This window comes from Centruroides vittatus, unplaced genomic scaffold (assembly GCF_030686945.1).
Source record: "Centruroides vittatus isolate TY-2023 unplaced genomic scaffold, ASM3068694v2 contig_971, whole genome shotgun sequence".
Classification (NCBI taxonomy): domain Eukaryota; kingdom Metazoa; phylum Arthropoda; class Arachnida; order Scorpiones; family Buthidae; genus Centruroides; species Centruroides vittatus.
Window position 1 is genome coordinate 1,407,054 of NW_027122644.1, and position 27,296 is coordinate 1,434,349.

At 29.4% G+C, this 27,296-nt stretch overlaps 2 protein-coding genes across 4 annotated transcripts in view; one reads left to right on the forward strand and one right to left on the reverse strand.

Annotated features, from left to right (window-relative positions):
* Positions 1–18,896, forward strand: LOC136985546 (ERI1 exoribonuclease 3-like). 3 transcript variants are annotated; one of them, XM_067282849.1, is made up of 9 exons: positions 1–135; positions 221–360; positions 4,414–4,530; positions 9,427–9,486; positions 13,921–14,012; positions 14,103–14,175; positions 14,243–14,342; positions 18,427–18,516; positions 18,751–18,896. In XM_067282849.1, exons 1-9 carry the CDS (start codon positions 105–107, stop codon positions 18,774–18,776), a joined length of 729 nt encoding a protein of 242 aa, XP_067138950.1. In that variant the 5' UTR covers positions 1–104; the 3' UTR covers positions 18,777–18,896. The 3 variants fall into 3 exon arrangements, with proteins under 3 accessions (XP_067138950.1, XP_067138951.1, XP_067138952.1); XM_067282850.1 differs by having other exon boundaries at positions 18,754–18,896; XM_067282851.1 differs by lacking the exon at positions 9,427–9,486.
* The window catches only part of LOC136985544 (putative leucine-rich repeat-containing protein DDB_G0290503), a 20,713-nt gene continuing 12,301 nt past the window's right edge, over positions 18,885–27,296 (reverse strand). The window contains exon 2 of the mRNA XM_067282848.1: positions 18,885–20,513. Within this exon, the coding sequence (XP_067138949.1) occupies positions 18,963–20,513 (1,551 nt within the window). The 3' untranslated portion in view covers positions 18,885–18,962. The remainder of the gene's footprint in view (positions 20,514–27,296) is intronic.

Here is a 27,296-nt window from a genome sequence, read left to right on the forward strand (position 1 = left end):
TATGGCGGCTCCCAGCTTTTTAAAATTTCGTCGTGTTTTTAATCGAAGCATTTCAAAGTTTTATTAGAATTATGATTTAATTATAAGCATTAACAGAACCAAAAATGATATTTACCTCTGCATTACGGTGTAAACGTAAGAGTTATAATTAAGTGTCGGTTATTAAATTTATTCATTCGTATTTTCGAAATTTAGTAATTATTTTTATTTTTATGTTCAGACAGCTTAAATTTATTACAGAGAATATTTCAAAATTCAAAAAATAAAATTTCCAAACGTCCTCAGCAAATATTTGATTATTTTCTGGTTACTGACTTTGAAGCCACGTGTAATGAAAAGAGAAACGTATTAAAACCACAGGTATTTGTATGTTTATTAGTAAATTATTAATTTATGTTTTATAAGTTTATATTATTAAAAAATCGAATATTATTTTGATACTATTATATTGTAATAGTACCAAAGTAAATAAATTAAAAATAATAATAGGATAAACCTTCGCTGTTACTCTCGGCGGCTTGATTTGAGTTTCCGAACAAGACAGTTGGGACCGTAATGGAGTTGTAGAGCATACCCGTACAAGCAAAAAGGTCAAAGGAACTGTACTGCTACATGTGGTCTTTCGCAACATGTAGCCTCTGAAATCGGCCTACTTCCTGGATGTGCATGATCAGACATCATACTGCATGCTCTGCTAAGATTGTCGTGTTCAATTATTAGCCCGTGTGACTATCCACAAGTTTCCAGAATGTCATTCTGTAGGTCTGCAATTTTTAGGTTTTTGTTGGCAATGCATCTTATAAAACCAGTTCAGATATTGTGCAGTGATTGGCTGCCATAGTAGCCAGGGAATTCTTTATAAGTGGTTTGAAGCTGTATGCGATACACACAAAAACAAATTGTTCGTGTATTCAATCGTTTCAGTTACATTCATTTCCACATGCTGAAAATTTAAGAAGAGAATGGGTAACCAGCCATGCATGTACTGTACATCCAGCTATGTATATAACTTTGCTATCATTAGACACAGAAGTCTCATGGCTGCATTCAGCAGTATCAACAGTTGTAACTGAGCAAAGGTGTTTCAATTGGTAGCTGTTATGTAGTTACATCTGCTGAATGATGAGTCATATATGTGTTGGAACAGGAAGCAGCCATAGTTAGTCACTTGCAGTTAGCGATAGATAGCATAAATGAAAGACGCTACTAAATGTGATGCGAAAATGCCAAACATGTTCCAAAACAGCGCTACTGTACAGGGCGTTCAGCAGAAAAATACTCAACAGATCTGGAACTGTTGAGTCTGTTGAATGCAGTCAATGATTACTTGCAGATAGGATTTGTGATGGCTCTACATTTGTCGTGAAGACACAAACGTTTTGTGACAATTTATAAATTAAAATTTTACCTACTTTACCACTTGAAAAATAATTATAAGACTCCTATAATTAATCATTTCTTGGTAATCATAAGTTTTACTTTTAATAAGGTAAGCTATTCAAATATAGCTGGATATTCCAAAGGTGGCCATTCTCTCGTGTTATTATTCCATGATTTTATAGTACTAATTGATGAAAACAACTGTCCATCTGAAAATAAATTAGAAGATACAAGTTTGAAGAGGAAACTATACAAAAATCCAAAAACTTTGCAGTAGACTTAATTTTATGATATTCTGTGAATATTTTGGACTAATTTATGAATTAAACTGCAATATAAATATTTCCTGATAGATAATAACAGAAGAATATTAGTAAAATTATAGAAGCAATTTTGCTAATTATTTTCTAGAGAAAAAAATTTAAAAAATAGGATTTAGTTTTCTTAATTTTACTTTAAATTTTTCAGTTTTAAGATATTTCCCCACCATGCAAGTAGCATGCTTTTTTTTTTATTAGAAAAAATTTAAACTAAAAATTTAAAACCATTAATAAAATAATGTATAAGATAAAAATTACTTCGAATAAACTCCTATCTTAAAACCGATGGAGTCGGATAAAATCATTCTTTTTCTTATTTGTACTATATATGTTAGTACACGGAAAATTAATCTCCACTCTTTTCTGACGTACGGAGGCTAGAAATTTCACAGTACTCTAATCTGTTTACTTAAAAACAAACCCAAATAAAATTAAAAATTGTAAGGCAAACAGGTAAATCTTGAGAGAGAAAAAATTTTTTTATTATTCATATTATATTACCCATCTTTATCGATTTCTTCAACTGTAGTGTTCTCGGAGTTGTTTCTTCACGTAAATGGCACCTGAAGAACTGCACATCCTTCACATATCTCTCTCGTTGTTCCTGTAATGCCCTTAACTTTGCCTCTAGATCCATCCTTCTTAAAAATTGTATATTAATAAAATAATGTAAAAGATAAAAATTACTTCAAAAAAACTCTTATCTTAAAACCAATGGAGTCGGATAAAATCATTTTTTTCTTATTTGTACACTATATGTTAGTACACGGAAAATTAATCTCCACTCAAAATTTCCATGTACTAACATATATAGTACAAATAAGAAAAAGAATTTAAATCCAATTGAAACTACTCTCTTTATAATTTAAAATATAAAACTTTTTATCAATTACTAACAAAGTGGTCATTTTGAACAAATTTCTATTAGTTATTTCAAAATCAATTATATTCTCAATCTGAAGTTCCATAGGTTCTTGCAGTATCTAAATTGTAGCCAAACATTGAGAAGATGCCAAAATAAATAATTTTGATTCTTTTTTTTTATATATTTTTTTAATGATATAACATCATAAACTTAGTTATATTAAGTAAACATAAAAAGTTTTTTGATTTTGAAGCCTGAAAGGTGATTTGGAAAAATATAATTTATTAAAATGAATAATTTTCATATGCATTTGCCTTAATTGAATTATTTTGATCTTGTTGTTTATGGTGTCACTCAAAACCACACACTGTTTGGAGCAATCTAAAAAACAAGCAGTGCTTTGACAACTCTTGAATCTGTTCATAAGATCACACTTGTGTTCAGTTATGAAAATGAGTTTCCTTCAAACTGATATTACCATGATGCCAACAGTCAAGTGTCAAAACTCATCTGTTGTAATGTAAAGAAGATAGAACACTTACTTGCGACTCTGGCAGTAAGATTTGAGTGTTTTTTTTTTATCAAGGTTAAAGTCATATAATTATAAATAAACATATCTTACTATAGATAACAGGATTATAAGTCATGATTTTTCACTTGTGTGAATAAATTTAGGTAAACTTGTGCAAAAAGAAACAAATTATTTCATCCTTTAAAAAAATGTTTCATTAAGAAATCAAATTTTAACTTTCAATAGTTAAAATTCTGGATTTCTTTTCATTAGAGTGAAATAAAAATGCATAAACTATACATAAATTTCTAATTAAATATACTTTAATAAAAATTGGCTATTCATTTATTATATTAAAAAAAAATAGTAAATTATGAACAAATTAGAAATACAGATCACTAACTCGTTGTTTTAAAATTTATTTATTGCTTTAAATATGACAAAAATTGCATGATTTTACTTAACATTTGTATTGCCATTTTATAATTCATAAAAATTCCACTTATTGTTTCTACAAACAGCTGAAGAAATGTTATAAATTGCTAGTATATATTATAAATTTAAAAATTCTATTTGACCACTGAATGTGAATTGCTTCTATTATATATAATAAATATTTTAAAAATATTGTTATATACTTTGAATAGATTTAGAAAATAAACTTCTTTATAAAAGAAAGCTTTCAGCATTCATATTTAAAGGTTTCAATTAAACACATTTCCAGAATTTTAATTTCACATTTAAATTGATATGTTATCTTGGGATGTTTTATTTTTTTATACAAAATTGAACAAAGAAGAAAATTTTGTAAATTTTATTTTTATATATTATCAGATATGTGAAAAAATTAATAAATTCATTAATAGTTAACCTTTATATAAATTTAAGAAGTTAACTAAGCTTTTTTTTTTTTTTTAATATTTTTCTCATCAGATAAACTACAAATGTTTATTTGTGCAATAATTTTTAATTTACATAAAATGGATTTGACTCTTCAGTTTTCTTACTTATGCCCTATTAAGATGTTAAATATTTAATAAGACAATATTTGAACAAAGTTTAAATAATATAATTAATATATAACTTACATTAATTTATTTCCTATAGCTGACTTAGAGATTCAGCATCTGTTATGCCTTCTATTTCCAAGTGGCATTCTTATCAGTAAGAATAGGTTTACATTTAGTTACAAAATGTATTAAGTTAATTTTTCCATTTTATGATAATTTAAATTGTTTTATTAATATATTAATTATACTATTACTTTTATTGATGATATAGATATTGATTCAAAATTATAAAAATTACAATCTAAAATAACAATGTGCTTTTTTCAGGAAATTATTGAATTTCCTGTTTTGAAAGTAGATGGAAAAAACTTTGAAATTCAGTCTGTATTCCATGAATATGTTCAGCCTGTTGTACATAAGGAATTACATCCATTTTGCATTGAAGTAAGTAATAAAATAATAGAAAGATCTCTATTCTACTCTCTATTAATGTATTATTATGTTTTTAACATGGATACATATATATATAAAATCCATCTACAAAATTAAATTTATTATATATTGTACTATTACAAACTAGTAATTATATGATACAGAATAAGAATTTTCTAGAATTATTTTATTTCATAGATTATTTATATTTCATTCTGAAAGTTTGTAAATTATGATCTACATAGTTGAATTTTTTTTATTAAAAATAGTTTTTAATTAAACATTTATGTTTTAACAGAAATTGAAGAAAAATATATAACTTCAACATACACTTAGACTCATTGAATATTATACAACATATACACTTTATTGCTGAGAATCATTTTTACTACTTTAACTAATGTTTTCAACCTGATCAACAGGCCATTGTATGTATTTACTATTATTATCATGTTATTATTAACAGGCCATCATCACATTATCAGTTTACAGGAACGTTTACAATCATTCTATAATCGAATCAATATGCAATAAAAAATTCAAATTTAAAACAGTTTGAACATTTGGTTAAACATCAAAATATAAATAATATAACTAATCCATTAAATACATAAACTGAATGAATCAAAATAAAGAGAGTAAAACAAAATAAAATAAAATACAAATATAATAACATAAGATATAAAATTACATTGACCACACGCTATGCATCAGATTTTACTAGCCATTATTGATCATATATTTCCATGCCATTGGTAAGCCTGTGGCATCCTTGTAGTTTAAACATTTGCCAGTCAGGCTGGATTTATAAATTTTGAACTTTTCCGAACTTAATGTCAGAGTTGGTAAATGCACTGGTGTAACAATTCTGGCATCAGCCCATTCAACTACTGAACCATCTGTTTGTGCCACTCTGGATAGTGCTGTAGAATAGTGTCCCTTGCTTATGTCATACATTGCTTCTTAAGCTTTTTATCAAGGTTTCTGGTGGCTCCACCCACATACTCTTTGTTCAAACCTAATTGATCATTTTCATATGGCACTGATCCTAGCAAAAGGAAAATGAAGAAAGATATGAACAACAAGGTGACTAAGTTCACATACAACAGAAACATGTCAAATATTATGAAAGAAATTGCAGATTACAAGAACACAAGATTACTATACAAAAGGGCTCCCACAGTATATAACTTGCTTAGGAATGACAAGGATATGATCAAGAAGAAACAACAATCTGGAGTATACAAGATACCATATAAAAATGATCAATTAGGTTTGAACAAACAGTATGTGTATGTCATCACCAGAACCTCAACAAAAGGCTTAAGGAGCACATGTACGATATAAGCAAGGGACACTATTCTACAGCACTATCCAGGATGGTGCAAACAGATGGTTCATAGTTGAATAGGCTGATTCCAGAATTGTTACACCGGTGCATTCACTAACTCTGACTTTAAGTTTTGAAAAGTTTAAAATTTATAAATCCAACCTGACTTAATGAACAGTTCAGTTAATGAACAAATCGAATAACGAACAATTTCGCAAAAGATTTTTGTGTTCAAACAACGAACACCTCACAGAACAAACATGAGAAGAAGTGACATAAAATAATGAATATCGATTGGTCTTCCCTTGTCTTCAGGCAACAATTCAAAACTTTTTGGAGTGCAGAAGAGATTGACATTGACACTCAACCCAGTATATACTGATCAGATAGTATTCCTCCAAACTTTGAAACTCTCCCTTGTAATTCCAGCCTTTTATTTTTCTGACAGAAACAATTCTTTTATAGTATTTGCAAGACTCAGGTGGGCACTCGTTGAGTTTTGCGTCTGTTTTTATTTTCGAAAGGTGAGAGTATAATAGCAAAGGTAAAGATTGGGCAGAAAATGTCTGAAGTTGCTGGGCAGTATGGCTTGAACAGGTCTATAGTAGGCCACAGTTCAATCTTATCTAAGAAAGATACTGTATAATCAAGAAGACTCAAACAGCTGAAGGAGTAACAAAAATCACATCTGAGAAATAAAGAACATTGAAGAGCTCATAATAGAACCCAAAACTGATTTGACAACAGAAGAATGCCAAGAATTCTTGAACGAAAAACACCAAGAAACTCAGCAAGATATGTTTTCTTCTGAAAAAGACAATTGATATCGACATCTGCTATTAAAAATCTTTTGAAGTGGGAGGATGTTAGAACAACTATCTTAGAATGGCATCCAAATCAGGTTGAGGTTAATAGGCTTAGGGATCTCTGCAATTAAAATGCTATTAATTACTTCTGAAAAATCCTGAAAAAGTGAGAAACACAATTGACAATAGACAGATTCTTTAATCTCCACGAATGGAAAAAACATGACTTATAAAAATGTAAGTCTGTGTATATATGTATTTTTATTATTACATATAAATAAACATAGTAAGAAAGTATATATTTTTTATATATTGATTTGCCTGATCTTCAAATCTATTGTCCATCAAACATTTGTGGGACTGGATGGGATGCCAGCTTTGACTATATGTGAGGGATCTGAAGTGGCAGTTGCAGCATCTTTGGATAAATTTGTCTTAGGATATTATACATGTGTTATTCTAAGATAAATTCTTGCATGCTAAACCATATTGTCATGTTTCCAGAGAAAAGGAGGTCCTACAATGTGTTTCCCTGAAAATAAGACCTAGTAGAGATTTTGCTGAATTGCTAAATATAAGGCCTCCTCCAAAAGTAAGACCTAGCAAACTTTTCATTTGGAAGCATGCTCGCCGAACAGGACACCAGAACATGCAGCTGTGATTCTTTTTAGCCCGCTGCCGTTGTCCCCTACTTTCACTGTCCGTTGCAGAGCAGCTGCATGCAGGACATGAAGACCATCACCTACCGCCAACCCCGATGTTCCCTTCCGCAGCCGTCACTTGTAAATGTGCAGGCAAGGCATCGAGAGGCCCATTGCCTGCCACCATACCATATGCTGTCCCTGCTGTGCTGTACAAGTGTGCCGTAGTGTGCTCCCCTTGGTGGCCAGAATCCGCCATACCATATGAAAAATAAGACATCCCTTGAAAATAAGACCTAGCACATCTTTGGGAGCAAAAATTAATATAAGACACTGTCTTATTTTCGGGGAAACGGGGCACTAAAGGTTTTTTTAAAATATACTGTTATTTCAATGAAAACTGTTTTTTTTTGTAATCATTAATATGATTAACATTGTCATTATATTTGCACTAACAATTTCATTAGATACTAATATCTTTTTGGTACAAACTTTTTTATCAATGAGAATACAGTAGACCCCCCATAAGACGGATTCATATAACACAGCAGAAAAATTGCAATCGTGTTCATATAACATGCTAAAAGAGGCTCGTATAACACGGTAAAAGAATGAGACAGATTGTCATGGCCGACTTGTGCCTCGACAGGATTGGTTGAATCTGGACCAATAAATGGACATTGCACAAACCGTTGAGTTTAAATGAGCAGCAGACCTACTAAAAAACATTTATTATTCAACGGCCATAAAAATTATATTTCTATTAATGATGTCTCAAAGTTCAGCGAATTTTTTGCAGAAAGAATAACTTATCAGGAAACGTGCCCACTGTTTGATGAGCCGCTCCATGACGAAAACAAGCTTAAGCATGGCGTATATGAATGGTGCACACTTGGTAAGTATTCCTACAATTTTTTGTTTATAGCATAGTTTATGCGCTATAAACAAAAAATTGATTATTCCGAAAAAATTTAAAATTAGGTTATTCCCAAAAAATTTAAAATTAGATTATTCCCAAAAAATTATATGTGTTTTGGAAATGGTTGAGTCAAATTAGTCTAGAATCAATTAATTTTATGGAAGAAAACCTTTCAAACAGCCTTACCCCCTAAACTACACAAGTGCCGGGCTGTGAACGGCTCATGTATTTGTAGAATCTAAGTGACTCGTACAACACGGAATTCACATAACATGGAATGTATATACCGTGTTATAGGGGGTCTACTGTATTTTAAGTCTTTAAAATAGAAACGAAAAGTAAAAATTATACTTTTTATTTTTATAATATTTTATCAATAGTTAATTTTGTTTATTTATAAATTCTAATGATTAAGATTAGAAAATTCTGAATATATTCACATACTAGAATATATTTCATAATAATGAAAATTGTACAACTATTGGAAATATGCAATTGTTTGAGTGTTAAGTTGAAGAAAGAAGGTACTTTGAAAATTTTTATCAAATGATTAGACTTTATCTACAAATTGAAGTTTAAGTGTTTCAATATCAAAAATTTATTATAACATTTAAAATACAGTCAAGTCTGCATAAGTCATCACCCAGATAACTTGACACCGTAGGTTAAGTAGTCAGTTTTCTGTGGTCCCGGCCGACTTACATAGGCATTAATGTTATTAATGTTAAAAAACTCAGTTTACTCGACATCATTTAACTTGTCACCACCGGATAAATCAACATAGTCGACTTATCAGACATCTAAAAAGTGTGACACACTTTTTAGATGTCTGATAAGTCGACTCCCCTCCTGAAAAAATGAGTTCACACTGTACAATAAGCTGTGTGGTGTGAACTCATTTTTCAGGGGAGAGTCGACTTATCAGAATTCTAAAAAGTCTGAAACAAAAAGTATGTTGATTTATCCAGTGGTGACAAGTTAAATGATGTTGAGTAAACCGAGTTTTTTAACATTAATAACATTAATGCCTATGTAAGTCGGCCGGGACCACAAAAAACTGACTACGTAAATGAGTGTCAAGTTATCCGGGTGACTACTTATGCAGACTCGGCTGCAATAATAATTTAAAATATTTAACTATTCTAACATTTTATTATTTTAAAAATTTTTGGATAAATTATATGCTGGTAACACATTTATTCTTTTCAATAGCTAACTGGAATAATTCAAGATATGGTAGATGGGCAACCTCATTTTGATGAGATTTTAAAAGTAAGTTATTGAGAGATTATCCTTAGCATATATGTAACTTTGAATATTGGAAGTATAATTTTAACTATAGCAGTCCAGTTTTTTGTGAAACAATAAACAAATTAAATTAGCTTTAATTTTTCTATGAAAAATGTTAAAAAATTTTAAATTTTATAAAAATCAACAATTAATAATGCAACTAATAAAATATTTTGAACTATTATAATTATATCTTTCATATCTGTAACAACAATATTTACTTTCTAATAAGCAACTCCTTATTAAGATAAATTTATTTTTTTAGACTAGTGCAGAGAAATTCTTACTTATATATAAATATCAGTTTAGTGATTAAAAAATAATAATGGCAAATTGACTAGTGACTCAGTTCAGCCATTCCATTCCTCATTATCTACTGATGCATTATTTTTGTATGTATTTTTAAGATTGCTTCTGACAATTTTGTGTAAATGCTATTCTGGAGCTTCATATAGAAAGGAAGAGAAGACGAGTCCAAACACTATTCATAATTTCTTTTTATTTAAATAAAAACCATTTAAACATTTAATTGCAAAGAAAAATAATAAAAATTTAGGTTTAGTAGCGTCATCTTTTTATTTTATCCTTTTGTAATTTTTGTAGATTTTATGACCTGTTATCTTTTAAGTGAGAGAACGTTTTCCAAATGAATCCTGTTTTTTTTTTTTTTTTTTTTTGTTTAACTATATTCCCTAATTAGTGAGGATTCAATTAGTCAATTAGTATAGTAATTTTCTGGAATGAATTAACAGAACTTACTAAGGTATTTCTGTATATACTGGATGATATCAGTTCAACTGCTAAGTAGACAGAGTGCTTACGTTTTATCTTTACAAAATTAATATTGGATTGTATTTTTGTTTAATTACTGTAATGTGTTTTAATTTTCCTTAATTTTTTTAATCACAAATTTAATGTTTATTTTTATGAATTTGTAGTACTGAGTTCTGATGTTTAAAAAAGTTTTTTGTTCAAAAGAAAAAAAAAAAAAATTTTGTCCAAGTATTTCAAAAACTTCACTAGTGTGTTCATTTTTGAGATAGGTACTACTGAAGAAACTCAACTTAAGGAATCACTGAAGATGATAAAAAATTGTCTCATTGGTCAACACTAACAGAAACTCTGTCATTGCTGACTTTGACACTAAGCAAGATTAACAAACTTCACACTTTCTGTTTTATAGCATTCAATATGGTATTGTCCAGTTTGCAAGACCATACATTATAAAAAGATGAAAATATCCAGAAAATTACATTATCTACAAATTATAGTAATAAATTAACTGAGTAAAAGTAAGATTTATTCACATTGTTTAATTCAAATCAAAGGCAGAAAACTGATGATTGACCAATATCTTAAACTAAGAGGTTATATACAGGTATCCCTCGTATAACATTGTAGTTATGTTCCAAAAAAGTGCCTTGTTATGCAAATCTATGCTATATGAAACAAAGGACTAATACAAAAATGGGGTTAGGTTCTAACATTAACAAAAGTATGCTAGTCTTTTTCATCACTAAGTAAAATATGTTTACTAAAGCAATCAATAATTAACCAACAATCACAATTAAAAGTACTGTATTATGCATTAATATTAATTTTAGTTAAATGCCCTTATTTGGACATTTTTTTTTACAAAGTATTGTCATTTTCTGAACTTCTTTTGTTGATATTTCTGATCAAAGATCAACATCTTTATTTTTTTTAAATTTTTACCATAAAAGGTTTTTTTGGATGACAAAGTAAAAATATGTTATTAATCAAAATTTTGTTTTAGTGGGTCATGTTTGTTAAATCAAGGACTGGGCAATTTTTTTTCCAGAATTTGTGTTCAAATACCAAATTATTCAAGTTGGGAACAGTTCAAGTACTGATATACCACTGTATTTCATTTGTCATTTTTATGAATGATTACTTACCCACAGTTAGAAAAAGCTTAACTTAATAACACTTACCTAAAAATATTTAAATAAACTTTAGGGTAGATGTACCAGTTTTGGCCAGTGTACCAGTTCTGGCCAGAAAACAAATTTAACTTAAAAATATAATCACCACATATTCAAATTTGTCCAATGAAACAAACTTTTATTGTTAACTGTTTGCACAGTTAACAATAAAATTTTGTTTCGTTTGTGATTATATTTTTAAGTTAAATTTGTTTTCTGGCCAGAACTGGTACTACACTGGCCAAAACTGGTACATCTACCCTACTAAATTTGAAGATTAATGTATAAAAACAAAACACAGTGACAGTCTTAAAGGCTAAAATTTGAAAGCAAAAGCAATGACATCCGGTTGATAGGAAAGTCACAACAAGGAAGAAAAAATTGTACCAACAGTTTTCCTTAAAGTACAGCTGATGAAAGGCACAAAAACTGAAAATTTCAATATTCTAAAATCCTTGGGCAAATTTGTGATAACATGCATGCTTATTTGAATAAAAGAAATATTGAATGAAGGAGTTTGCACTTAAAAGTTGTGAAATTTTGTATGAAGAATTTCTCAAATTCTCAAACTGTGTTAGAGCAAAACCAGAAACCGCATTGTACGAGGGATACCTGTAAATACAAAGATTTCTGTAATGTCAGTCTCAGTTGTATATTTAACTTACTTTATATATATCCTCATTTTCATGAATTACTTGCACAAAAATGCTTGTAACTATTGATTAATAGATGGCCATTTTATTAAGCAAAGCACTTATTAACTGAAAGCAACCACAGTTGAACTTCCATATAATGAATTGCCTATAGGAAAATGTGGAAAATTTATGTACAAAATTTTGTTAAAATATGAAATGCATTGACAGTAAAAGGAAAAAAATTAAATTGGTAATGATTTATATTCACAAAACTATATTGTGAGAAACTAAGAGAGTAGAGTTTCAACTCTATGCCCTTTCTATTGGTGTCGGATTGGCAAGATCTGCTCAGTGTCACTGGATGTGTTATTTGATTTTATATGTTTTAACTAGTTCAAGTGAATGGGAGGGTTTAGTGAGGCCATCGATAAGACGTCCATAGAAAGATCATCCATGGAGATAAATTCAATAATTTTAATAAAAACAAAAAAAGATTACAAATGCAGGAATCTAGCCGAGAGGAATACAATTCCCTCAATCTAGTATAAATCATGAGAGAGTGTTAGGAATAACACTCACGTGATAATAACATCATTAACTATTTTTGACTGAGAGAAAGAGAGAGTGTACGTAGACTGATCAATTATCATACCTCGGTGTCGATGAAAAACTCAGATGTCTTTTGTGGAAAAGACGGGGAAGACATCGATAGGCTTGGGCACAAATTCACAAAATTAATGGTTATCCTCGAGAACTTAGTACGATCAGCCCCGAAGATCTGATGCGCTTGTGTTATATTGGTATTCAGTGTGGGAATCTGGTCAAGTGACCATTTGTTTGGCAGCGATGACAAGTCAAAGGTGTCATTGCTGGACGATGAAAGTTAAACAAAATTGCCTAGCATGTCATAACATTCAATTGTTAAAGTGTGGAAAAGTTGATAGTTAACTAAGACTGTTTTTGGATTCTTCCTCTATCAGTAGAAACAAGAAACTTATCCGGCAGCCCCATTTAACCTATTATTGTTATAACGTAGTGATTTTTTTTCGTGGGTTTAGGTGAGGGGGAGGACTTTGTCCCTTCAATGACCCTAAAGACATGACTTCTTTAGTTACTTGCTGATAAGTTAAGTAAAAATGTGGTTTGGCTTTATAAAAATTTCGAAAAACAGTCCCTGGATCCTCACAATATTATTGTTTAAATTTTAATTTTCCTTTAATATTTAAGCATTTATGTTTACATATAATTAACTTTATTGCACTAAAACTCTATATTACACATCATTTAATGATGATGATATATCAATGTGGGCACTGTATGGTACTCATCTGCAAGATGCAGAAATTATTATTTTATTTTTAATCAATTTAAACATTTATGAATATAAAAATAATTTTTTTTATTCATCCAGTTTTTAAAATATCATTATGTAGATATTAAACTTCATTAAATAGGGATATTTTTAAATATAAAAAAAATATACTTTTGATATTTCTATGAAATATTGCTTGAAAACAGATATTCTTAATGTAGAACTTTATGTAGAAGTTTGATTGTATTTGATAAATGCTAAATCATAAAACACAATTAAATGCATATATAGTTATTAGATTGTAAAATTTATATGGATATTCTATAATAAAATGTAGTTTATAAATAATAATAATTTTGCTCATTTTTTTCACTATTAGAAAAAGTTTTGAGGAATATAATCTAATAAACAATGAGAACTCGTTGCATGTTGCAATTAATATTTTGCAAATATTAATTGATGAAAGCAAATAAATTATTGTCTTATTTCATTAGATTAAATAATATAATTGTTTTTTCTTCAGAAATTTCAAGGATGGATGGAATCAGAAAATCTTTTAAATCCTGAAATAAAGTTTGCTTTTGTTACATACTCTGATTTTGATTTTAATAAAATGTAGGTATCTAATTAAATTTTATTAAATGAGAGTTAATAATTTTAATAATAAACTTTGCTGCATTTATATATTAAATATTTTCTTTATAGGTTGCCCTCTCAATGTAAATTTCTTGGTATAGATGTTCCATCATATATGACAGAATGGATTGATATTCAGAAAGTAAAGCAAACATTTATTTTTCCAGATATTATTAGTAAACTACGTAAAATAACTTTTAATATTTTAGTGTTTTGCAGATGAAACCACACAATGGCCTAATTTGGGATTGAAAGGAGTTTTAGACTATTTAAATATCACCCCAGTTGGCAGGCTTCATTCTGGAATAGGTAATTTGGTTCTTGTCACTTTTATTGTCTAAATTCTAATCTGTTCATGATGATGATTTTTACTTTTCCAAATCTGTTAAGAGTTTAAATGTTGAAAAAAATAGTTAAGTTCTCAATGATAAATTTTAAAAAAAAATTAAAAAGAAAAACTATAAGTTATTGAAGTAGAACACACTGAGAAACTTTTAAATTTTAATAAGTAAAATTCATAAAACAATTTTAAAAAATTAATTTTATAATTTATTAATTGTATAATTTTATTTTTTATGAATTTAGAATTTCTGGCTAATATATCAGTTTTAAGTGCCAGATGAAAAAATTCTTAAAAATATAAAAACAAACTTTGAACAATTAAAAAATTTTATGCATTTCATTTGAATGCATGTAATTATTGGAATATGTTGTATTCCAAAATAGTTAGTATATGGTTGGTGAAAGTATTGAATTTTACCAACAACCACTATTAGAACAAAAAAAAAAAAAAAAAAATATGCATATGGAGCCTGGCATAAGCTTGATGTGGAAGGCAAAAACAAATAAAATAAACTAAGTAAACATAAAAAATAATAAGAAAAATTTATGATAATATGGGTTATTTTATGCTACAAATAATACATTGGACTTTGGGTTGTTTATATATATTGTATTTATGATGGTGCATATTTAAATTTAGTTCTAATTTAAATACATATTCAATATTCTGTTTGATTTTACAAACCTGATGACCATTCAAAATGGTGGAAAATGTTTGTTTTTATATTAAATTACTTATTTGTTGCTGGTTGTTGGATATTTATATGTTTATCTTAGTACTTCCAGCCAGTATATTGTTGGTGATAGACATACTGAATTTATTTTAATTGAAAGAAAGATTTAGATTTGGTTCAATTTTTGATAAATTTGTTTTTGTAGAGAGATTGAAAATGATATAATTGAACATTTGAGTCATAACAGGATTAAAAAAGACGAGTTTTTCAAAAATGTGTGTAATTTCTGAAATAATTTTCCATTTTAAACTTTTTTCTGAAATAGAATTTCTTTTTAAAGTTTCTGGGTTAGAAGTTGACTCAGAAGTTTTAAACCTTAAAACTCAGGAGATATATTTGAAATTTCGTTAAAATCTGTCCAGCTTATTTAACATTGATTTTTTTATTTGCTATCTTACACTTTAAATCTGTTAATTTGATTTTCCATTGATTAACCAACATTGGTACAAAAAAAAATAAGACTAAGTTTTCATAAGTGTTTTAATAGCTGTGACATTTTTAATAAAAACAAAATGACATAATATTTAGAAATTGTATATAAATATAATGTACAAATACATAATGTAATTGTAAATACAAATGCAATAAATATAATGTAAATGTATTTGTACATCAAATATTTCATTTTTGTCTTCACTTGCTTCACTATCTTGGATATGAAAATAATTTAATTTAGTTATTGTTATTATTATTATTATTAGTAGTAGTAGTAGCATTACTACAGATTTCTTTAGAAAATGACATTAAACATTTTTATAAATATATTAAAAACTTTTAGCAGATTTTCTATTGAAAGAACTGAATTTAGTTTATATACAGTCAAACCTTGAGTTTCAAACAATTCAGTTTATGAACAAACTATTGGACGTCCTATTTGTCCCTGTTGCCATACAATGAACTCGGTTGCAAAACAAGCTACTCTGCAAGAGCCATCCATAGAGTAGTGAGAGACAGTCAATTTCATATACTTCCTGTGTTAAAGAAAATCCATGGCCTGACCAATCAATAATGGGACTAATGATTCAGAAGTTAGCATCGAAATCAACTTGGGTCATTAGACATTGCAACATGAACCATTGATGACATTGTTATTCAAATTAGATTTCAATGCAAATGCAGGTAAGATACTGCTACTGTTTTTCAGTACATGTTGTTATTGAATTTAAAACAAATTAATTAATAAAAATGATGTTAATTGACATTTGCAGTATATAAATGAACCCATGTTTAAAAGTACTTAACTCAAATTAAATAACAAAAATTTATTAATGTAATATTATATTTAATACAAATATATAGAATAATACTACAAAGTATGTGTGTAACAATGAAAGTTGAAACCATACACTTAGCTGTTGACAGATGTTTTAAACATTTTGACAGTCAATCTATATATATAATCAAGATGGGTTGATGATAAGTGCAGAGCCCAAACAGTTAGGAGTTGAAATTTGGTACATAGTTAGGGTACATCATGAGAATGTGCACTAAGATGGGATTTTTTGAAATCCCCCCCAGGGAAGAGGGAGAGGGTGAAGGATTATCCTGAAGAACTCTACTTCTACTATACTATTTTAGATGCAGTGTTTTACGTTTTTATGGAAAATTGAACATATTTTTAGACTCATCTAAAAATTCTCTAAATAGCCTTGAAAGATGGAGACCTAATTATTGCACCCAATGAAAATGGGTAAGATTGGCTATAATTTAATAATCTTTTCACTATTGTTACTTTTTGCCTGAGCAATGTCAGGCTCATCTGCTAGTAGTTACAGGTACTCCTCACTTTGTGACCTATCTGCTTAACGACCACTCGCATTTACGATTAATCGAGCTTCGACCTGCAATTCGGGGAATCCCCTTTCTCAGCTTGAGTGTTGATTAGTGGCAAATGGTGACATGTGCACTAAGCATACTATAATTGTCTTTTTATGAATAAATTTGAAGTTTGTTGCATAATTTGTATAATTTTACAACGATCCTATATTCCTGGCGCAAGCTCCTCGCTTATCGACCAATTCTCTTAATGATGTAGTCATCAGAACGGAACTCGGTCGTAAAGTGAGGAGTACCTGTATATAATTTTATTGTTTTTTGTGTGTTTCTTGTAATAAATTCTTTAGGATAATTTTTTGCCCTATATTTAAAAGTTGTTCACTTAACTGATGAAGGCCATTAATACAGGGACTGAAATGCATTTTAGGGATATATAAGACATTAAACAATTAATGTGTGTGATAACCCTTTCATTGTAATAGTAATCTACAAATAATCATCCAACCATCAGCCATATTAATTGGACAGAAATTATGCTACAAATATTAATTAGAAATTACATGATAGGAAAAACTAGAGGTAGACGTTAGATGCCATCTCTTAATGAAATTAGTAACTATAATTTAATTTTTAAATTTTAGAATAATCTGGAAGAAAAGAATCAGGTAAATTATAATTTCTAATTTCATTAAGAGATGGTGCCTAATGTCTACTAATAGTTTTTATCATGTAATTTCTAATTAATATTCTACATATATATAATAAAGTATATTTGTATTAAATGTTTTTTAAAAAAGGGATTAAAGGCTTATTATAATACAGAATATTATTTTAACAATATTAATATTTATTAATACTAGGTAGCCAGTTAATTAAAACTGGTTTTTACACTGAAACCAAAGGTAAAATTAATTTTGATTTTTATTTCTAAGTCAATCAATTAAAATAATATTTCAGAAAGTGTGGATAAAGTACTTGTTGTCCATCTTGATTGATTTTGTTATATTTCATTCAGGTAGAGTTGAATCTATTTATAGCACTTTGTAAAGTGATGGTTTTGGTTTTGTTTGGTGGTGACAGAACATTTTGCTTTTAATACTCATATATATATATATATAAAATGGATATAGATGATGATAATATATATTATATACTACAGTATATTGTATTTGTAGGTATTTTTATGCATGAAATACAGCTGAAAAGGTAAAGAAAAGGCTGTTTTGGGGATGAGGAATGGATTAATTTATTTTATATTGTTTCTAATGGAAAAATAAGATTTTCCTATAAGAATCAATTTTCAGACAAATTTTAGGAATGGATTAAGGTTTGACTGTATATGAAACTGAAAAAAATTTTTTTTATCAAGTTAGAAACAAATTTTTAAATTTCAAAGATGAAAATTTTTGAACTTAGTTCTTCCTTCAATTTTTTTTAATATATAGATTTAAAAAAAGTAAAATTGTTTTTAGTAATTATGTTTAATAATAGTTATGGAAATAGTGTAACAGGATATAAATTGTGATGTCTGTTTATTTAAGATGATTGCAGAAATACGATAGCTATCATGAAAGCTTTAGCAGATAGAGGTTATGTTTTTAAAATAAATAGCACTTTTAGTAGGAAAAAAGGTAATTATTTATATTTAATATTTTTAATTACTGTATTTTACGGACTATAAGACGCACCTTAATTTTTAAGCAATTTAAAAAAAAAATACCTATAAAACGCTACGGACTATAAGACGCACCTGAATTTTGGAGGCAATTTTTCGAAGAAAAAAGTGCGTCTTATAGTCCGTAAAATACGGTATATTACATTAAATTTTGTTGTGCAATTACTATTCTTATTGTTTTCTTTTATAGGAGGTGAAGGAAAGAAAAACTCTTAGCATAATAAATGTCACTCAAGTATTAAATAAATAAAGTTTGATTGTAATTATTTATATACATTAATTTTAATTCAGCATATAATATCTAAATTTATCAATAAATTTATTAAAATGTTTGAATTTTATTTATATTTTACAAACAAAACAAAATACACTTAAATAACTATCATAAATTTCTGTATACATTTAAGATAAATTTTTATTAGAAATTAAATTGAAAAGAGTTTTGGTCAGGTGAAGTTTCTTTATTGAAATTAATGCAAAGTTTGATGTATCTAATATTGCAGTATTATCATTATTACCTTCTGGATTTGCAAACAAACTGAAAACAGAACTGTTATTCAGAGAAACTGAAGCATATAAAGGATTATCATCAGTTGAAGGAGACTGAGCAAATAAAAACAGCTGGTGGCTTGACTGATCATTAGTCTTTGTAGGTAATGATAATGATTCTGCTTGTTGAGAAATTCCTGAATCATCTTGATAATTAGGTGTTTGGAAACTACCTGGACCTAGTGAAAGATCAAAATTTTTGTCAGATCTTTCGTTTGCTTTATTGGGAGTGAACATAAACCTTGAATTGTATGAAAATCCAGGAGATTTTATTGAAGGGACAAAACTAGTTTCTCTATCAAATTCAAAATCAATTGAAGATGTTTCAGAAGAATTTTGCCGTGTCTGATTTTCTAAACTTTCATTTCTTTGAAAATTATCTTCCTTACTTGTCTGACTTGAAGCAAGTTTGTTTTCAATTACTATGTTCTGATTAGAATTATCAAACTGCTGTGAAGTTGGTACATGGTCTGGAGTCATTTTGGTACATGATCTAGAGTCATCAAGATTTTGATAATTTTTATGGTATTGACTTTCTTGGTGTTGATATTGTTCCAATCTTGGTGTTGAACTAAATTGTGGGATATAAAATTTCAATTTAGGTGTTTGAAATGATACTGTTTTTGTTTGTAATTCATTCTGTATTGATTTTTGAAAATATGAACTAACAGATTGGCTAGCAATTTTGGATTGTTTCATTTCATTTGAGGTACTATTTAATATAATATACTGTTTTTGTTTAGCAATATTAGTTAGTTTTTGAATTTCATTGTGAATAGTCATAATATTTTTTTGATTATCAAATGTCTCTTTCTTCAACTTGCTTAATTCTATAATGTAACTTTTTAAATCATAATAAATCACATTATCAGCTGTCTTACTTTTAATGTTACATTTTTTTCTAAAAAATTCATTTTCAAGCTCTTTTAAATGAGACTGAAGTTTTTGTAAATTCTCTTCACTCTCTTTAAGTTGTTGTTGCTTAATCCGTAATGTAGGTATTAGAGGATGTTGCTCATAAATTTCTTGATAACTATTCCATTTGTTTTGATAGACATCTAATGCTTGACTATATTGCAAATTTTCATATTTTCCTTTTTCTATTTCATTTGTCAATTTTATGTTTAATTCATTTTCATGATTTTCTATACACTGCATTAATTGTTTTAAATCATTACATTTCTCTCTTGAAGAAGTAAATTTTCTGTAGACTTCTCTTGTCTGTTCATCTAGTTTTGTTATAGCTTCTTGTGTTTTTTCAGTTTCTTTCTGTAGTATATTATATTCATTTTGTAGATGAAGTATTTTCTGTTTTTCAGCTTGTAAATTTTTTTCTAAATCTTTAGTTTCATTCAGTACAGCCGTTTCTAATGAAATTATACTTTCTTCAACAGTTTTAGTCATCTTTCAAAATAAATAATTATATTCTATTATTAATTTAAATAAATGTTTCAATAATTAAATATTCTAATCATGTAAAGAAAATGATTTTAACATTACATTTTTCTATTAATATAGACAGTTTAATAAAATTTAAATTATTTTACAATTCTACATACAGAAAATAAAAATACATGTAATACTTTTAATCAAAACTTATATATTTAAGTAAGAATTAACTTTAGTGTTTGATTTATTATATGAAATTAAAAAAATCAAAACATTAAAAAATCATTATTATAGTAACATGATTGTGATATAAATCAAATAAACTTAAAAATATTAAATACATTTTCTGAATTTTCCAATTAACTATTCAGAGCTTAAGATATAACAAACTTATGAAACTTGTAAGAAAAATTTCATAAAAGAAAACCCAAATAGGAAACGAATATAATGGTTATTTTATGAATAACTCAAGATTGATTTATAGCAGCGTTTCTCAACCTGGGGGTCACGAAACAATAATGAAATCATTTTATGAGAAAAAATCATTTATTGTAAACTTATAAACATTTTACTTACAATAAGTACACATGTAAAAAAAAAGAAATTAATGTGATGGTTGCATTTGTTTTTCATTTAAAATTTTCTCCATACGTGGATCTACGCTAGAAACACACAAAAGCAAATTGTTTTCGAGTGATAAAAGATGATTCCTGTATTTAGTTTTTAGCACAACCATAGTTGAAAAACCCTTTTCACAGAGATAAGACATGGCAAAAGGGATTAATATTTTTAATGCTTCTGTGACTAAATTTCCATATTCATGTTGACAAGCAAGCCAAAACATATTTAAATCTTCAGATGTAAATTGCAGTTGTAGTGTTTTGTCGGCAGACATTTCGATGAGCTGGTCGTGAATCTCAACAGGTAGCAGTGGCAACATTTTCATCAATCTTACATCAATCTTAGCAGTGGCAACATTTTCACTAAACAGATTCAGTACCCATCTCTTTGAGAAATCATTTTTATCTTCCAGGAAATACTCAGTTGACAGAGTTTTTAGCTCCTTTGGGGGAAGGGAGGGGTCGCGAAATATTAATTTTATTTATATTTACTATTTGGGGGGTCATGGAGCTAAGAAGGTTGAGCACCAATAATTGAGTGCTCCACAAATAGCAAAGTGAGAAGTTAGTGCCTAAATAGCTGTTAGTAGGAAGACTTATATCTACTTAATACTAATAAAACTGAAGGCAATTGCGAATCTTAATACTTAACAGCTAGACAGCAGTGCAAAAAGAAAATGAACACAATGACAAACTAGACAAGATGAATGGACCAACAGAGAGAAATGAGCAAGACCCTAAATTTTTTATTTATTTATTATTTTTTTATTTAATTTTTTGTGATAATAAATTTAATAAAACTATTCATTAAATCACTCTTAATGTTTTTTGTATCAACATATACATGTCATACATGTACAGTACAATACACTGCACTGGAGAAATAAGAAACAGTACCAAACTGACAATCAATTAAATCTTATCAGCATACCGATCCTTAAATAATACTGAAATGAGGATCAACTATTATTTTTGTTAAATATCCAGTGAATCCAGTGATATCACTTAGATGAAGTACGACAAGGAAGAATATGTCATATGCAGTTCTGCAAAAAAAAAAATTTCTGCTTCCATCAAACATTTTCATTGATTTTTTTTTAATAGTTTCAATGGTGCTGAATCCAAATCTGACAACAGAATTTGGCTAACACCTACCACTTTTGAGAGAAATGAGGTTTTTGAAGGAAAACACTTTCTGTTCAAAATATATTTATTGGCTATACACATTGCTAATTAGATACAAATAAATTTATGTTAATTATTTCTTTTTTGTAATTCTATACATTTAAAAACTGAAACACTTAACAACATGTTTTCTTCCTTTTATATTCTGAAGTCTCTCACTGTATAGTCTAGCAATAATCTATTAACATGTTTTCATTCCACTTTCTGCTATACCACTATTCCATTTGAGAAAGAGAGTGATGAAACCTTTCTCCATATTCATCAAAAACAGCTAGGTTGGCAGGAAAAATATCTAAATGGGAATGCAGAAAATGCATATTGCAATCCAGTATTTGATAGGATGTTATCAATCTCCACAATTTCCTCTTAGTTGTTAGCTCATACATTACCCAAAAAATTCTTGCTCACATTTTTGAATGCGTCCCATGCTTGAAACTAGCATTCTTCAAAAGCTGTCTTACTTTGAGTCCAACAAAAATTCCCTCCTCTATTTTTGCATTGCTCAGGTGGGAAAACTTTTGCTTTGGGTGAGTAAAGCCTTTTCCTTTTCTGTCCATACCTCCTCTTCATATGAAGCTCGGTTTGATGAAAAACTTTGTGAAAGATAAGAGGATTTTAGTTTTCTCTGCCAGAGCATGAAAAGCAATATTCTTCTGATCTTGTATGTTTGTTTGGTATGTGATTGGGCCACTTTTTTACCAAGTAGTGGCTGGTTCTTGCTTAACTGTCCCATTCACATAAAAGACAACAGAATTTAGCATATCATTCTTGAAGATCTGTTAGCATTCCATTTATGTCCATTGTATTTTATCTTGTCCAGCATAGCCTTCGTGTTATTAAAGGTTTCATTCATGAGAACATCAAAAGCAACCTGAACAGACAGATGTTTGTTGCCATTGTGCAGCAAAACTCCTTTAACCTTTTCAACAGTATGTTTGGTAGAGCCTGATTATAGGCTTTGCCAATCAGGTTAATCATTTCAAGGTTATCAGGTATGAGAAATTCTTGGGAGAGTCGGTATTACCAAAAGCAGCAATCAAAAAACAAATTCTCATTCACCAGTAACCTACTGTTACTTGAGGGTGAGTGCTGTGCTCACCTTTCATTTTAAAATGCTTGGAAGTTTTGTGGCAAAACTCTCATCTACCTTTCTACCCAAGTATTTCCTTTAATGAGATACTGGAATCAGAAATAATAGTCATTGCTAATGCTTTCAGTGCTGCCTTTGTTTCAGTCATGTTGAACAAGTTAGTGTGCAGCACTAACCTACAAATAATGCTGTCTTTTTTTTTTTTCATTCAAAGTGGTATGTATGATTCTGATTGTGAAGGATATTGTGGATATATACTATCATAAAACATCATAAAATATTTCTGAAATTGCTTGAGGAAGAAATTGTAGGCTCCTTCTTCATAGATGAGAGTGAGGAACTCCATATGAAAATCCAGGAAGTGTTTAGAAAGAAAGAAACCATATCCTCCACAGGCAACGTTAGTATCAAGAGAAAAGTGCATATTGCCTGAAAAAGAAGATTAGTAAAACAGCATCCAAAAGTGTAATATGTAGCCTACTGCATCAATATGCAGATATCATACAATAATCTGCAAACAATGCAATTTTAAAAATCCAGACTAAACAGATTCAGAACTTATCTAAAATTATTGTTAGACTTAATTATAATTTTTATTCATCGTATTTCTGTTTTTATCAATCTGATCAGATATCAATTTTCTGTTTATATATCAAAATTATTTTTAGTGTATTCTAACTGAAGTAAAGTAAAATAAACATTAAAATGTGTATTATTCACAACAAAACTTCCTGATCTTAGTAAAATTTCTCAAGACAAATCATTTAGAATATGAAAATATGTAGGGTGAGCTCTGCACTCACCCTACATATTTTCATATTCTAAATGATTTGTCTTGAGCATCATACCCTCATTCTCAAGTAACGGCATTACAAATCTGATCGCAAGGAGCACTGGGTTAACGAGAGCAGAGCTGCAAGTTAAAACTGAACACAGTCAAATGTGAAATTCACTTTTTATTTTCTTTTGCATAATGATAGACATCCTAATGGGTACAGAGAAATATTGGAAAGGAAACAGAGTGAAAATAGTGTACTATTTCAATATAAAATATTATTATTATTATGTAATTTTTTACACAATAAGAAAATACAAAATAATCTTAAAGTTTAAACAAAGTGTTCTAAAAGTAACATTTAGGGTTTGCATTTATAAATACTTAGAATCATTTTAGGTGGGTCTACTAAAAGATTTTTCAAAAATTTAAATTATTTGTAAAGCATATCTTAATTGCTGTACTGATTGCACATGTGGACCAGATTGAGCATAGTCTCTGAAAGACAGCTGATGATTTACCAAGTTGGTGTTTTATATCAGCTTCAATGCTCCATCTGGTGATATCACACTGCCAAGGTAGCAGATATCATCACTCCTCCCATTTCACCCATTGTTTGACTCCCAACTGTGATTTTTACTTTTGTTTGCCTATTTATGGACATTATTTTTGTTTTATTACTGCTGATATGGATTCCCAACCTTCCAACCTCATACTCAAGGCATATTATACTCTGCATCTTTTGGGTACATTACTGAAAAATTGCATTGATATCAGAAAAGTTTGGTCACTGAGTTGCATCTGTGCTTTCCATGGAATTCCTGCATTGGGGATGGCCATTGCTCACCTCATTATAAAATCTATGACCAAGTGGAACAAGAATGGTGAAAATGTAACCTTGCCCAACACCTGTTTCAATTTTGAAGAAATCAGTGTATCCATTCTGTCTTTACACAGCAAGTATACTCCAGATATTAGTTCTTAAAAATATTAATATATTGCTGTGGTATGCCATAAGATTAATAATATTCCACAGCAATTCATGATGGACATTGTCAAATGCTTTTTAAAGTCAACAAAATTAATCAGTGGTTTCTGCAACTCCAGAGATTGCTCTATGATATTCTAAAGAACTTAGATCACAGTATGATTGTCCCTGTCTGAAGCCAGCCTGCTCTTCCCTTGGTTCAATTACTTCCTTTAACCTCTGTAAGAGAACTAAGCAGAAGACGTTTTCAGGAATTTAAAGAAACACAATGTCTCTCCAGTTATTACAATCAGCAAGGTTTCTTTTCTTAGGAAGTTTGATTATTACATCTTTTTGCCAGTCCCATAGGATACCTTCCTTCCTCCAGCAGTTGTTCAGAATATTTATGAGGGTCTGCACAATGCAATTGCCTCCATACTTCAGGAGCTCCACTGAGATCTCTAGGCCTGCTGCTTTGTTGTTCTTCAAAAATATAATCACCTTTGAAGTTTTGTCTATTGTGATCTCATCCATTTCCACCTCAAGATCATCTGAGATGTTGACAATGTTGAAGTCAAATGCAGAGGCAGGATATGATTGATTTAACATCTCTTCAAAATATCCCATTTGGCATGCATATTGTTCTTCTTTACTGTGCAGGATTTTACTGGTTTTTATCTTTTATGGAAACATTAGAATTACTTCTTACTCCAAGTAGTTCATGGACAAAACAATATAGGGACTTAGAGTCATTCCTATCTGCTGCTTCCGGTGCCTCAATGCTTTTGCATTCAATCCATGCTTGTTTATCAGTATGGCAGCTTTTCTTTACTTGTTTATCTAACATGTGATATTGTGCTGCAGCTTCATTTTCTGCATGTGATGATTTGACTTGGTCTCTTATTTGTTTTACATTCCTTCTTTTATTTATTAGTTTCTATTAGCCATTCTTTCATCTATTAGCTGCCTGTTGGTACCTCTTCCTTTGTAATACTTTTTCAGCACTATCCTTCACTACTTGTTGAAATCCATTCTATCATTTGCAGGATCATACCATAACAGGGTAAAATAGTTTCTGAGCTCAAGTTGGAACTTGTGAGAAGTAGGTAGATTGCGTAATTTTTCAGTTGCATAAGGGCATCAAGGTTTATGCTGATTTTTCTTTTTAAGTCGAAGACATAGGGAGAGCCAGAGGAAATTGTGATCAGACTCAATATAAGCTCCTCAATATGCTTGGACATCTTGGAAGTGATGACCTCCAGCAACTGTTGATAGAGATATAATCAATTTCATTGTTTGTGTTGCCATCAGGTGAATGCCGAGTTTATTATGTATACATTTATGTGCAAAATGTGTATTTTCAATGCACAAATTGTTCATGCTGTGGGACAGCAAGACATTTTCCCATTATCATTTGTTCACACAGCAGAACCACATGGCCCAATGACATAATCCAGGCCTATCCTATTCCTATCTAACCAAGCATTCATGTCACCCATAAGCAGCTTCATGCTGTGACTAGGAGTGTCATTTAATACATCCTGCAACTGATCATAGAATGCATCTTTATCTGTCTCATCAGCATCTTCAATGGGGCATATGCTTGGATTACAGTAATTTTTACATGTCATGACTAGAATCAAACTGCTATAATGCAGTTGTTGATGAGACAAGCCCCATTTCTGTTATGTGATCTTCATTATGGCCAGAATACAAGATGGTTTTGCCTACACCAATAATTTTGCAACTTCCTGTCCATCTTACTTCACTAATTTCAAGGATTTGCATGTCGTACTTATCAAATTCCTGGAGCAACTGAGACAGTTCGCCACACTGATAAATCTCTGTATATTCCATGTTCCAATTTTAGTTATGCTATTGGTGCTTAGTATTGAACTCTGCATTGGGCACTGGACATCCACATGGCTTTGTTCCTGCACTGTCAGAGAGGATGAGCCAATAATATCACGCTGAGAATTTTGGTTTCACTGAAGTCTGCTTATTGTTTCTTTAGCAATAGCAGTTTTTATAGGGTGGGGTTACTTCTCTATGCCCAACCCTCCTCCTCTCTCCTGTGGGCTTGGAACAGACAATAGAACAATTTTTGTTGGAAGGTAGAAAATATTTATTTTCCTTATGCTTATTATTATTTAGTTATTTT